The sequence below is a fragment of the Strix uralensis genome, chromosome 3 (genome assembly GCF_047716275.1).
Source record: "Strix uralensis isolate ZFMK-TIS-50842 chromosome 3, bStrUra1, whole genome shotgun sequence".
Lineage (NCBI taxonomy): Eukaryota > Metazoa > Chordata > Aves > Strigiformes > Strigidae > Strix > Strix uralensis.
In genome coordinates this window covers 52,781,613-52,793,439 of record NC_133974.1, presented here as the reverse complement: position 1 = coordinate 52,793,439, position 11,827 = coordinate 52,781,613, and the positions used below count along the sequence as shown (strand labels likewise).

General features: G+C 45.4%; 1 protein-coding gene across 3 annotated transcripts in view; it reads left to right on the top strand.

Moving 5' to 3' along the window:
• The first annotated feature begins 2,600 nt into the window (after positions 1 to 2,600).
• Positions 2,601 to 11,827, top strand: part of CDK19 (cyclin dependent kinase 19) — a 130,790-nt gene continuing 121,563 nt past the window's right edge. Inside the window, exon 1 of one of the 3 annotated variants that reach the window (XM_074862292.1) lies at positions 2,601 to 2,899. In XM_074862292.1, the coding sequence (XP_074718393.1) occupies positions 2,772 to 2,899 (128 nt within the window). In that variant the 5' untranslated portion in view covers positions 2,601 to 2,771. The remainder of the gene's footprint in view (positions 2,900 to 11,827) is intronic. The other 2 variants (XM_074862293.1, XM_074862294.1) reach the window with 2 other exon arrangements.

The window sequence follows — 11,827 nt, the reverse complement described above, 5'->3', positions numbered from 1 at the left end:
GATACACACAGGAGAGTGGGAAAGGCTACTTCAGGCCAGTAGTTGCACAGGAAGATGGATATGAACTGGTCGCAGGGAAATGTAGGTTTGAAATTTTAAAAAGGCTTCCAGCTGTTAGAGAGGTTTCTGTTGGACAGCTGCTCCCAGTAGCAGCAGTGAGGGCCAAAATGTTTACTTGCAAACCATGATCAGTTTATGGAAGAAAGGATAAAATGGCTGATTGAAACATGAGGGAGCTGGGTACAGTACAGGGTAAAGGGGAATTAAGCTGCCTTGGCTTACAAATGACAGCCTAACAGGGCTTCCGTAATAGAAGCTGCTGTTAGTCCTCTCTCACCAGCGCTGTGGACATACAATGAATTATAGTAAAAATCAGTCTTATAATTACATGGTGGAAATTGAAAGAGTAGAAGCGCCTTAGTGATGAAAATGGGCAATAACTGCTAATTTTTTGGTCAAAGAGGGCAACGGGAACTACTTGTAGAGTTTATTATTACCAACAGCAGGGTAGTCCTTATTCCTAGTGACTTTAATACTGGATGGATAAATCTGGGTAGCACCTACATGCTTGCCTTTTTAAGTCTGTGTCCGTCTCTTCTCACTGTTGGCTTTGATTACCAGGTGACCAAAGATGTGAACGCCTTGCAAAATTTAAATGGTTAGCTCTAATTTTAGTAAATGTCTTTAATGTTGACACTGAAAAATCAATGGTCCTCTCTCTCCTGTGTTTAGGAAATTTCCCAGCTCATGATTTAGCCTTGTTCAGAAAGATCCATATCTGCAAATGCAGAGGGAAGCACTTGTAGTTCTCTGGAAAATATTACTTTGGTAAAGGAATGATGAAGTTTTCTGAGAATTTTGGTTGTTAGCTACCTGGCACAGGGGAAATTCTGAATAATCTATTGCCTTCTGGAGGGAATAATCACTTCAAAATGGTTACACTTTTTCTGCCATTGCTTGAGAAACAAACTTCTGGTTAGGACCTCATGACTTAGCTATGCACTAGTAATCATATACAGTACCTTACCTTATAGTGCAGTTGACCCCTCCCTTTGCTTTGTCAGCAATGACAGCTTCTCATCAGCTCTACCCCTCCCATCCAGTGCGTTTGGCAGTGGAAAAACTTTCCATTTAGGTAACTAATGTTGGCTGGGCAGGTGATGAGCCAAGATGGTTTCCGTATATGGACAGCCTCCGTTTTTACTCTTCCCTTCTCTCATTTCATTCTGTTTCATTCACTTGCTGCTGACTGTTATAAACTAAGGTTGAATACACAAGGTGGGGATTATTACTTGCTTGCATGACAGGATATAACCTTGGCATTCTGTTAGCTCCATGTGGTGCTTCCATAATGCAAATAAGCTTGTAGAGCGTGATGTTCTTCACAGAGAAATCCCTGGATGAGAGAGACTGAGACATAATTTTTAAAGGCCTAAGTATTTCTATGATCTCAGAATACTCAGCGTGAAATCTGAACCTGAAGCAGCACTGTGTTTGCCTGAAGAGCTCTATGCTTTATCGAATCAGAGTGCCTCAGCGATAAACCTGGGTTAGGATTTGAATGCAAACGCTGTAATCTGCCCCCTTGATCCTTAGTGTGAAACATGAGTTTATTTAGCAGCGTCCGGCTACACCTAGTCGCTTTCTGAAAATTCGTGTTTCCAACGCGGAACGGCAGCGACACGAAGGTTACGCGGCGCAGGTCGCCTCCGCCTATTCCTGCCTGTTCCCCGTTCGGCCCCACACGGCCGCGGGCCTGCAGCGCGGCCCAGCCGAACCGGCACGGCCGGGGCCGGGCCGGGGCCGAGGCCTCCGCTGACCAGCCGTTTGCCTGGGACGGGCCAGGGCCCGAGCGCTGCTGGCACGGGACGCGGCCCAACGGCCGCTCCCGCGCGCCGCCTGACAGCGGGCCGAGCGGCGGCAACCGCCTGAGGGGCGGGGGGAGGGGGCTCCTCCCCAGCGCCGCAACTCCAGCGGGCTCAGGCTGCTGCCTCCCAACAGCCGCGGGGCCGGGCCGGGCCCGGCCCGGCCCGCGCCCCCACCGGCGTCGGGCGGGCGGCTGCCGAGTCCCACCCGCGCCCCGACTCGCCAGCGGCGGCAGCGACCCTCCGCCGAGCCACCACGGGGGCGGGGCGAGGCCGGCCAATCAGGCGGCAGCACCCAGCAGGGGGGCGGGGCCGGGCCTTGAGTGGCAGCTCGCGAGATAAACAAGTTGCCGCACTGTTCAGCGCCGCGCAGCCCAGTGCGCGCTGCGAGACGGCGGCGGGCGCCCTCCATCCCCCTCTCCCGCCCCGCGAGAGGCGCGGAGCCCGGCTGCGCCCGCCGCTCCCGCCTCTGCCCCGCAATGTGAAGAGTCAGCAAGTTCCCAGCGGCCGCTGAAACGCTCGGGGTCTCCGGGAAGCGAAGTGCGCCGACGCCGCCTGGCCGGGGCGGCCCGAGGCATGCCGGGAGTTGTAGTTCTGCTGCCGCGGCGTCCCGCCCGCGGCGCCGGGGCCGGCGCCCGCAGCCGCACTACGACTCCCGGCATCCCCCGCGCCGCGCCGCGAGGAGCCCAGTTGAAGCGGGTAGCGGCGGAGCGCACCCCCTCCCCCCCACCCCCCCGCCGAAAAGCCCCAAACCAAAACAAAAACAAACCGCCCCCTCACCCACCACCCGCCCGCCGCCCCCGCCGAGCCCCGGAAATGGCGGCGCCGGGAGGGGGCTCCGCCAGCCGGGGGTGCTGATCCGGCCGCCGCGTCCCCTGCCCGTCCCTCCCCGCCCATGGGCGAGACATGGACTACGAGTTCAAGTCGAAGCTGGCGGCCGAGCGCGAGCGGGTGGAGGACCTGTTCGAGTACGAGGGCTGCAAAGTGGGCAGAGGCACCTATGGGCACGTCTACAAGGCCCGCCGCAAGGACGGGTAAGGGCCGCGCCGCGCCGCCGGGCCGCGCCGCCAACGGCCGCCAGGCCCCCCCCGCCCCCCCCCCCCGCGCCGGTGCCCTCCCCTCCCCGGAAAGTTTCAGGCAGCTCGCGGAGACCGGAGCGCGCGGGCAGCCGCCGCCCCGCGCCGGGAGCGGGCCCCGGTGCCCCGGCCCTGCGGCGAGGGCGGCCCGCGGCCCTGCGGCGCGGTGCGTGTGTGACCGCGGGTCGGTGCCCGGCTGTCCGCCGAGCCCCGGCGTCGTGCGAGGGGAAGGCGAGCTCGGTGGCTGCGCCCGCCGCCCGGGTTCCCCGCCTGTGCCCTCCGTCCTGGTGGCCGTGGGACGCGGCAGCGCTCCGCCGGCGGTGGCCGAGGCCCCGGTGGCGCGTCCCGCTCTGCCCCCTCCACCGGCGCAGCGGGCTGGGGCTGCTGTGTCAGCAGGGTTGGGCTCGTCTTTGGCTTTCGCACCGGGTTTCAGGTCATCGCTTTCGTCTTTTGTGTGACTGCGTTCGCGCTGTCACATTCTGCTCCGAGAACTTGCAGGAAAAGGAGCAAGTTTGATCCGAGGAGCACCTGGCTGGCCGACCGCCCCTCCCCGGCTTCTCCCGCTCAGGCCGGTGCGACCGGGCGGGCCGGGAAACCCCCGGGGAGTGTGCTGGGCCCTGGTCTGGCCCTAGCCCTCGGTACCCTGCTGAACCCCGAGCTGGGCAGGCTTGGCTCGGTGGTGTCGCGGGGAGGCTCCTTGTAGGCAGAGCTAGCAGCTTCTGGCAGCACCTTGTGCACAGGTGTGCGGGAGGTCTGTCTCCATCGGCCCCCGCTTCCCTGTGAGAGCACGATATCTCTCCCGGTCCCCAAATACCTGGCTGCTGGCTAGATCCAGAGGTCGTTTAGCCATTAAGCCCACGCATGTTGGCTAAGCAGGGCTTCCTTCTTCCCTGGGGAAAAGACAGCTGCCACCATGGGGTAGGTGTCCCGTGGATGCCATTGCACCGTGCAGTGGGGGACTCGGGTTGAAGGTTGTGATTGCTTGACTGGGCTGCGGTCGTTGGAGGGGAGGTGGCCTGATGCAGGTGCAGGTTCCAAATACAACCTTTTTCTTTCAGAAAGGCCGTTAAGCGCTTTTTCAGTGTGGTGTGTGAACAGTGCGCAAACACGGACTGTGTTTATAGAAGTGTTCTCGGCATATTGTAAAGTTCAATTAAAATATACTTGTAAATCGGAGGCAATACCTAACAGAGAGCCAGAGTAATAGCTTTCTGTTATAGATAGGCAACTGAAACTTTGGAAGACTGAATATGGCAAAATGGCAATTTTAAAAAAAAAAGTTCTGGAAGTGGTTAATGGAACACTGCTGCTTTAGATTAATAGAGAAGTCCAGGGATTTCTCTGTAGGAGTAAATTGCATTCATGTGTGGCTTGAAAATTTAAACTCCGGGTTAAGGGGATGTAGTATCAAAGTGATTAATAACTGAAAGGTAACACACTAATTCAGGTGGAGAATTAAATGCTGGGAAATGAGCTCTGGTTCTGACTGGCTTGCTCAGCAACCTTAAGAATACCAGAGCAGAGCTAACTTGGAAAGGAAATGTTAAAGCTTTTCTGGGTATTACAGCTGCCACTGAGCTTTTCTAATATTTGTGGGTTTAGTAGTCATATTTTCTTTTTAAGTTTTTATTTATTTATATTATATATATCTATGAGATATATCAGAGGAGGTGGTAATAAAAACACCCAAAATGCTGGTTAGTTGCTTTTTGCTGTTCTTTGATAATCCTGAAATTACTGCTTATAAGAACAGCATAAAAGAGGCAGAGCTTTGGGTTTACAATTTTATGAAAAAAATATGAAATTTGATGTCTGTTTCTAACTTATCTGCTTCATTTCCATCATTGACAATGGAAAGCCGTTGTAAGAATTACACTGATGTTACAAAGCACCATAAAGGACATGTCTGCAAAACCCCTACAATAATAATAGTATTATAAATGCAAATAAGTAGTAAAGCAAACGTAAACATGATAAAAAGATAGCTAATGTGTCAGAGTTTGAAATAATCAAAGGGCAACCTTGAGCCGTAAGAAAACTGACTGGTAAAAGGAAGTGTAAAGCTTCAGTAGGCAGTCATATAGATTGAAACGCAATATAATATGGCACAAACACAACTGTACTATATACTCAGAAGTTTTACTTCATGAAGCTTGGAAACTGGGTTATTCTCCCTTTTTTATGGCATTGGTGAGTTTACTCTCAGTTGCTTTTGTGTAACTTTGGGACCTTGGGTGAAAGTAAGATGTGAACAAATCGGAAAAAGATTAGAAAACAGCCTACATCATTAAGATAAGGTGATTTCCTTATGAAAATGTCCAGCTAAAGTGTCTCTTCAGGGTGGAGGATATTTAGCATTAATTCTTAACTTCAAGGCGTCTTTAATGACAGAGAGAAACTTTTTCCAGTGCTGGGGACAGAAACTTAGCAGTGATGCATATTTATAGTGTGCTGATCACTGGGGGATTTTGAGCCTCGTGTAAAGGAATTCTTCTTTGGCTGATCATCAAGACTGTTTCAGTATTTCAAATTTGCAAGGCATTCCTGTATAAAAGAAAAAGATTCTGGCTACTTGCTTCTTATAGTCAATTTACAGCCTCAGGAGGCTGAGGGCAATAAGAACCTTGTAGCTCTGCAGAAATTCCACTGAGAGCCTGTCACTTCATGTTTCAAAAACTTGGCGTATAAACTTTATGAAATAGTAAAATGTGTTTATACAGAGCTTGGCAAGCTGTTCGATAAAATGCTTGTAAAAAAAGTGGTTGCATTGCTTAGATCTCCGTGAATGGCTTGGGTATAAAAGCAGTTTTTTGACAAAGTAGCAGCTTAGTTTGCCTTTTTCAGCCTAGAGTAGAATATCATTTGGGCATGTTTCTAGTGAGCTGATTGATTTCTGTGGAAGTTAAAAGATATATATATGTATGCTTTAAAATAGGCTGTCAGATTTGAAAAATGTTGGTGTGACATTTGCATGCACTGCATGAGTATATTTTAAAGATGTTGAGCACCTGCAGCTTCCATTTACTTTAATGGTGTTTAAGAGTGTGCTCTGATGAGGTCTAGTGGTATTACCCGTGTTATGCATTTAGCTAAATTAGGCACCTGGGTTTACAAAACTTTCATTAATATCTTTTTAGTCCAGAAGGGCTAGAAAATAGGGGTCTTTATGTGAGCTGTCTAATGGTTTATTTCAGTGTACACAACTACTGGACCAGTGGCTTTGAGGCACGAAATAGTGATATAAGCCTTGTGATTACAATTCAGTTGTCAATGTTAAGTTTTTAGCTCTTTATGTAGCTGGAAAATCTGTTACAATTTTTATGTGTATGTATTACCTCAAAACATCATGTTTCATGAACTCTTTTTGTTTTTAATGTCATTAACTTGCATTAACTTTTTTTGGATGCTTGTTCACATTTGTCCAGTAAAACAAAGAATGCAATTTTTCCAGTCATGGTCAGGAAAGTGTGATATTTTTTATTTTTTTATTTTTTTTGATGCCTTACCTCTCATCGTTACATTCCTTGCTGCTTCTTTGATGACAGTTTAAGCTACGATGCTGTGCTTAGTTGTTTCACTTCCTGTATCTCCTTATGATATGGGAGGCAATTTTTAGGATGAAGTGAGGGTTGGAAATCCTGTTTGTTTGTTTTATATGCCTGGATTATTTCCCTTTACTCTTTGGGAAAGATCAGTTTGTCATGCTGCCCAGGCCACTACAAAGTATTTCTGTTCCTTCACCAGGATGTCAGCTCACCTGCAGGAGGATGTTTGGGACGAGTCAGCAAGCTGAAAAGATACCACTGTTGGTTAGTCAGGAGTGCGCAAGGAATAATGGGATGCACGAGTCAAGTAGAAAATAGGCCACTGTTCTTCGTTCTCTAGCAGTGACAGCAGATGTAACACTTTCAAAAGCTGAAATCTTCATGTGAATAAAATCTTTCTAGTTATTGCTGCTTCAGCTTACCTTTAAATGAAAAATTGAGCTGACTGCTTTCTCTCACGCTATGGCTATATTATTTTTCTTTGACTCACTAACTGGCTTGGGCAACAGAGGTTATTAAAATAAAATTACAAGCGTATTTTTTTTCTTTCCAAGTAACTATGTAGGTAATATTTTTAATCTGTATGTTTCAAAAGCATGTATGTGCTTTTTAATCTTGTTATGGAGGGAATGACAGGAATACAGAGTGATCAGCTTCCAAGATGATGGCAGCAGAAGGGCCAAGAGTTGAACCCTGGGCAGGTCTCAGGCTCGTCACCTGCTCAGTAGCTGGTGCAGATTTATATGCTAATTAGTAAGATACTTTTTAAAAAAAAAAAAAAAAGTCACTGTTTGTAACTTGACGTATTACTTTGTTGCTAATGTATGTATGACTTGCAAACAAGAGAATTGTATAAAACAGGCTTCACCTTAGCTTCCAGATATGGAATTCTCTTTTGGAAATTGGGCAACAGTGAAGCAAGTCCAAAAACATCACTGTAAAATATAGGCATGGGAGGGGGGAGACAAATGAAATCTTCACCTCACCCCCCATTTTGAGTACTGTAAGCATAGGTAAACAGGAGAATCTGTTTTCCTCCTTGGACTGATGCCAGTGTGCAGCATTAATGTGAAGTTCTTGACGTGGATCTGCAATGCTTACAGCAACCAAGTCCACACAAGAGTCAAGTGAAAGTTAGGACATGGGAAGAGAAAGGAAGATGAAGTACACAGCCAAGGCAAGTGTATAATGTAAGCTAGGGATGCTGACTGTGGTCCTGGCCATGTAACCTTTTATTTGTTTTAGTTTTTTTTATTTAATGAATCTTACTTGTTTGAAGCAGAAGTGGAAAAATACTGATTGAGAGAGAAAAAATAGTGTCCTGTGAGGCATGGGTCTACTGAAAAAGCAGGCTTTCTCCTGGGGCAACTTGCTGTGGTTGGGGTTTCTGCTAATACCAGTGTGTTGTTCAGAGGTTGCATCTGGTCACACTTACGACTGAGATCACTGTGGTGGTAGAAAACTTTTAAGCATAGATGAGGCAAAGGTAATCTGCTTATTCTCTTTAATCAGTATTCATATAGCAGTAATTTGTGTACTGTTCTTCTCGTATTGCTATTCTGCAGAATTGAAATTACTGAAGTCGTATTGCATGAGTGTGTCAGGAAATGAAACTTGGACTCAAGTTGACTAAATGCTGCAAGTGAACAGTATTGGCGGTAAAATCACAGGGGAATGGGTACATGTGTACTGCAGTTATGTTTACTGTTAAGAGAAGCAGCTCATTGATGTGGCAAGGATTATACTCTTGAATGTGAAACTGGAGTGTTATGTGCCAATGCAAGTTCTTACCTGTAATACATTTGAGAGTCTGTAATAATTTATGTATTTATATGTATTTATATCTTACTATTTCCTCTATTTGACATTGTCTTAAATGTAAGTAATTTGAGTTTTCAGCTGTAGTTGCTGTTTACTGATGTAATCCTGTGACAGGCTAAATCACAGAAATATTGACCCAAGTCAAAAAGCAATGTATTTGATCCTGAACCTTTCTCTGCAGCAAAATCTCTACCAATGATGGTATCTGCAAAGCTGGGTTTTGCTCCTCACTTTCATAATTTATTTTTTTCTTGATGAAACTTACTATCTTGAGGAAGATAGAATGGGTGAAGGTGTTCATGCCTTGCTGTAATCTCTCAATAGCTAAATAAACCTAAATACTAGATTTACCTGTGAATCCTGAAAATCCTTCTTACCACTGAGCGCTCTTAATGTGTGAGAAGGAGCAGCAGAACTAAACCAAACCTGTCTAACTAGTTGCCTGCATGCAATGCATTCTAATAGAAAACTCCAATCTAGGAAGAGATTGTTAGTATTTCATAACGGTGCCTTACTGAGAGCTGCTAGTGCAACTATACAGTGGCTTTGCTTCTAGCCCATGAGGGCAGCGCAATTGGCGATGAGTAATTTTTAGTGCTTCCCACAGGCTCTTGCCTGTGGTCGCTCCCATGGCTGTTTTGGCCTTTCTTTTGTTACTGTCCCTGAAATGAAGTGCAGAAATGAACTGTACAGCCTATAGCCTTTCAGAAAGCAACAGCTGGTGTTCCGTTTGCTACTATGGGAAGCACAAAGGTATTGTGGTGGTAGTGGTAGGAGCTTGAGGAAGAAAGAAGGTGAGTACGGGTGATGAGATATAGAAGAGGTTGTGTTTGAGAGAGAAACAGATGAAGCTTTTTGTCGAGGTTGCAGAGGAAGACTCATGCATAAATTAGCCCATAATAAGCTGTGAAGAAAAACCTCTCAAGATTTAGTGGTGTGGGGTTTTTTTAAAGAGGTAGAGGATAAGAAGTTTCTGGTTACAGAGTGAAGGGGTTAAGAGTTTTCCAATAGTGCTGTAGGAAAAGGAAGTAAGAGCTTGAGGGGGAAGAAGAGATTGCTTTCTGCCTCCTACTTGGTAAGAGGGTGCAAAGCAAGGTAGAACAGGGGCTAGGTCAAAAGCTAGATACTTCTCATGTGAACTGCTTGACATAGAAATTCAGTATGTCGGTGTATTTCTGGGTCATCCAATCTAATCTTTTGTGTTGTAGGTAGAAGTGTTGTAAAGTTCCTTTCATAAATTTACTTTCAAGATGAGTATTTTCACATAACGCATGATTTAAAAAACAAAATAGAAAACCCAACAAAAATCCCCAAGCCCCAGAAGTTGCCGTGATTCAGAATGCTACAGATGTGTTTTCACAGAAATTCTGGATACTTGTGCAATGTTCTAACCAAATTTCACTAGAGATTTGTTAGTAACATTAAATTTTCCTGTATCGTTTGAAAATACCTACTGAAAGGGTGTGTTTGCCTCTTCTGTGGCCTTAACCAAGCTCATGATTTACATAGATGCCTTCTGACCCAAGTCTTTCTCCTCTATTTTTAACTGCTGAGTTCTACATTGTGAAATAAGATTCTGCTTGCATGTGCTCACTGCTGCTTAACGTACGGTTCAGGAGATGATGCGGTCTACGTGTATGATCGAGGAAGGGATTGTTAGCAGACATGATTGGCAGCTCTTACATTCTGCTTCCAAAGATATGTCGTTTCTTGAGCTTCTTTGCTGGCATTCAAGAACTGACACAGACTTCAAGTTTTTATTCTCTTTTACCGAAACAAAGTATTAGAACTTAAAAAAGATTTATTTGTTTCACTAACAGCATGTTTGCCTGAAGGGATGCTGAAGCTGGTCCAGGACAACTGCTTTTAGAATAAATTGGCTAACTCAGCATGTGACTTTAGGAAATGAACAGTTTCTACTTGTATAGCAAATACAAAAACTTCACTGATTTGACTTGAATTATGAGTGCCATCTATCTAAATAATTTAGGTTTATAAAAGACCTCCCATCTCTGGGGACTTGGTTTACATGGATCCCTTGACTGTAAGTTAGATGACTGACAGGTAAAAATGCTGGTTGTGATGATATTAGAAATTATTATACCTCTTGTGAACTTTAGCTATCTCAACAGATTTAAGAAGAAAAAACGTATAGAAACCTTTAAAATCAAAATTAGTTGTTGCTAACAAAATCCTGTGAAAATCTTTAAATCAACTGATACTTAACCTCTGTATCTGTGGGAGCACAATTCTTTTCATTAGCAGCGTTTTGGGTTTTTTTTAGAATTTATGAAATATTAGTGTATCTAATAAGATTGTCTGAAAGGGAAGGAATATTGTAGAGATAGTGTTTAGTGACCTTTGCAAAATTGGTGTCTGTAAGTGTGAGCTGGGTTTTTTGATTGGTGTGGGTTTTCTTTTTTTAAGTTTTTTTAATTTTATTTTATTGGAAAGCAGAACTGGCTTTTCTGGTTGTGAGAGAGATTGGAGGAGCTGAGATTGCTGGAATAGTGTATCTCTGAAGGGCGTTACTCATGTTTGCTTCTGTCTTTCCTGGGATTAGCATTTTAAAATAAATATTTTCAGATGAGGCTACTGCATAACTGCTTGTTTCTCCCTCAGTTGCCATCTGTTTCCTACAAAGTTCATGATCTTGTAGGGTCATTCATCTTGTAGGTGAAACCACCTTGAGGTCAGGCTTCCTAATAGGCAAAGCAACAGCTATAGCTTCCTGTGTGTGCTGGGAGTGTCAGATCTCTCGCTTAAGGGTTCTGAGCTAAATAAGAGCATAGATACGAACTGGGGACAGTCTCAGACAGTATGGCTTTAAACGTGTTCCCATAAACTGGGCCTCACGTGTGGTATGATTATTTTTTTGTTCATTCACTGCTGACTTAAGTAGAAGAGGCTATTGATTTCTTTTTACAGTCAAGTGAAAATGAATGTTATAGGGAATTGACTTGGAGGCAGAAGCTAGATCTGCTGGAGTGGAAACTACATTGAGGTATGTTTAGCTGTTTTGAGGCAATGTATCTGGTTTCCTCATGCATTGATTGCAGGAAGAATCAATCCTTTTTATGTGGCCAGGTTTTCTGCCTCTTCTGTCCCTCCTTTCTTTCCCTGTCTTTACTAGAGCACCTGAAAGCATTACACAGGTAATGCTGGGACTCTGCTCTGACTGCGATTGTCCTTGACTCTCCCACCCCTTTGGTATGTCATGGGGTCTGAGAGCTTGAAGAAATCTGATGATACAAAGGCCACTCATGCATGAAATTCTAACAGCATGAAATTCTAGCAGCATGAGATTAACTGTTTGACTCCTAAGTAGATTGATTTGAGAGAGATGCTTCTTATCTTATGGCTCATGAGTTCTGCAAATTCAAAGCAGTTTAGAGAAAATTTTCACCAGTAATAAGACTTCCATGGATTATCAGAGATTCATGCTAATATTTAACACCTTGCTCATTCAAAAATGCCATGTTCCTTGCTTTGGTTCATTATCATTAGTGCAACTGACAGT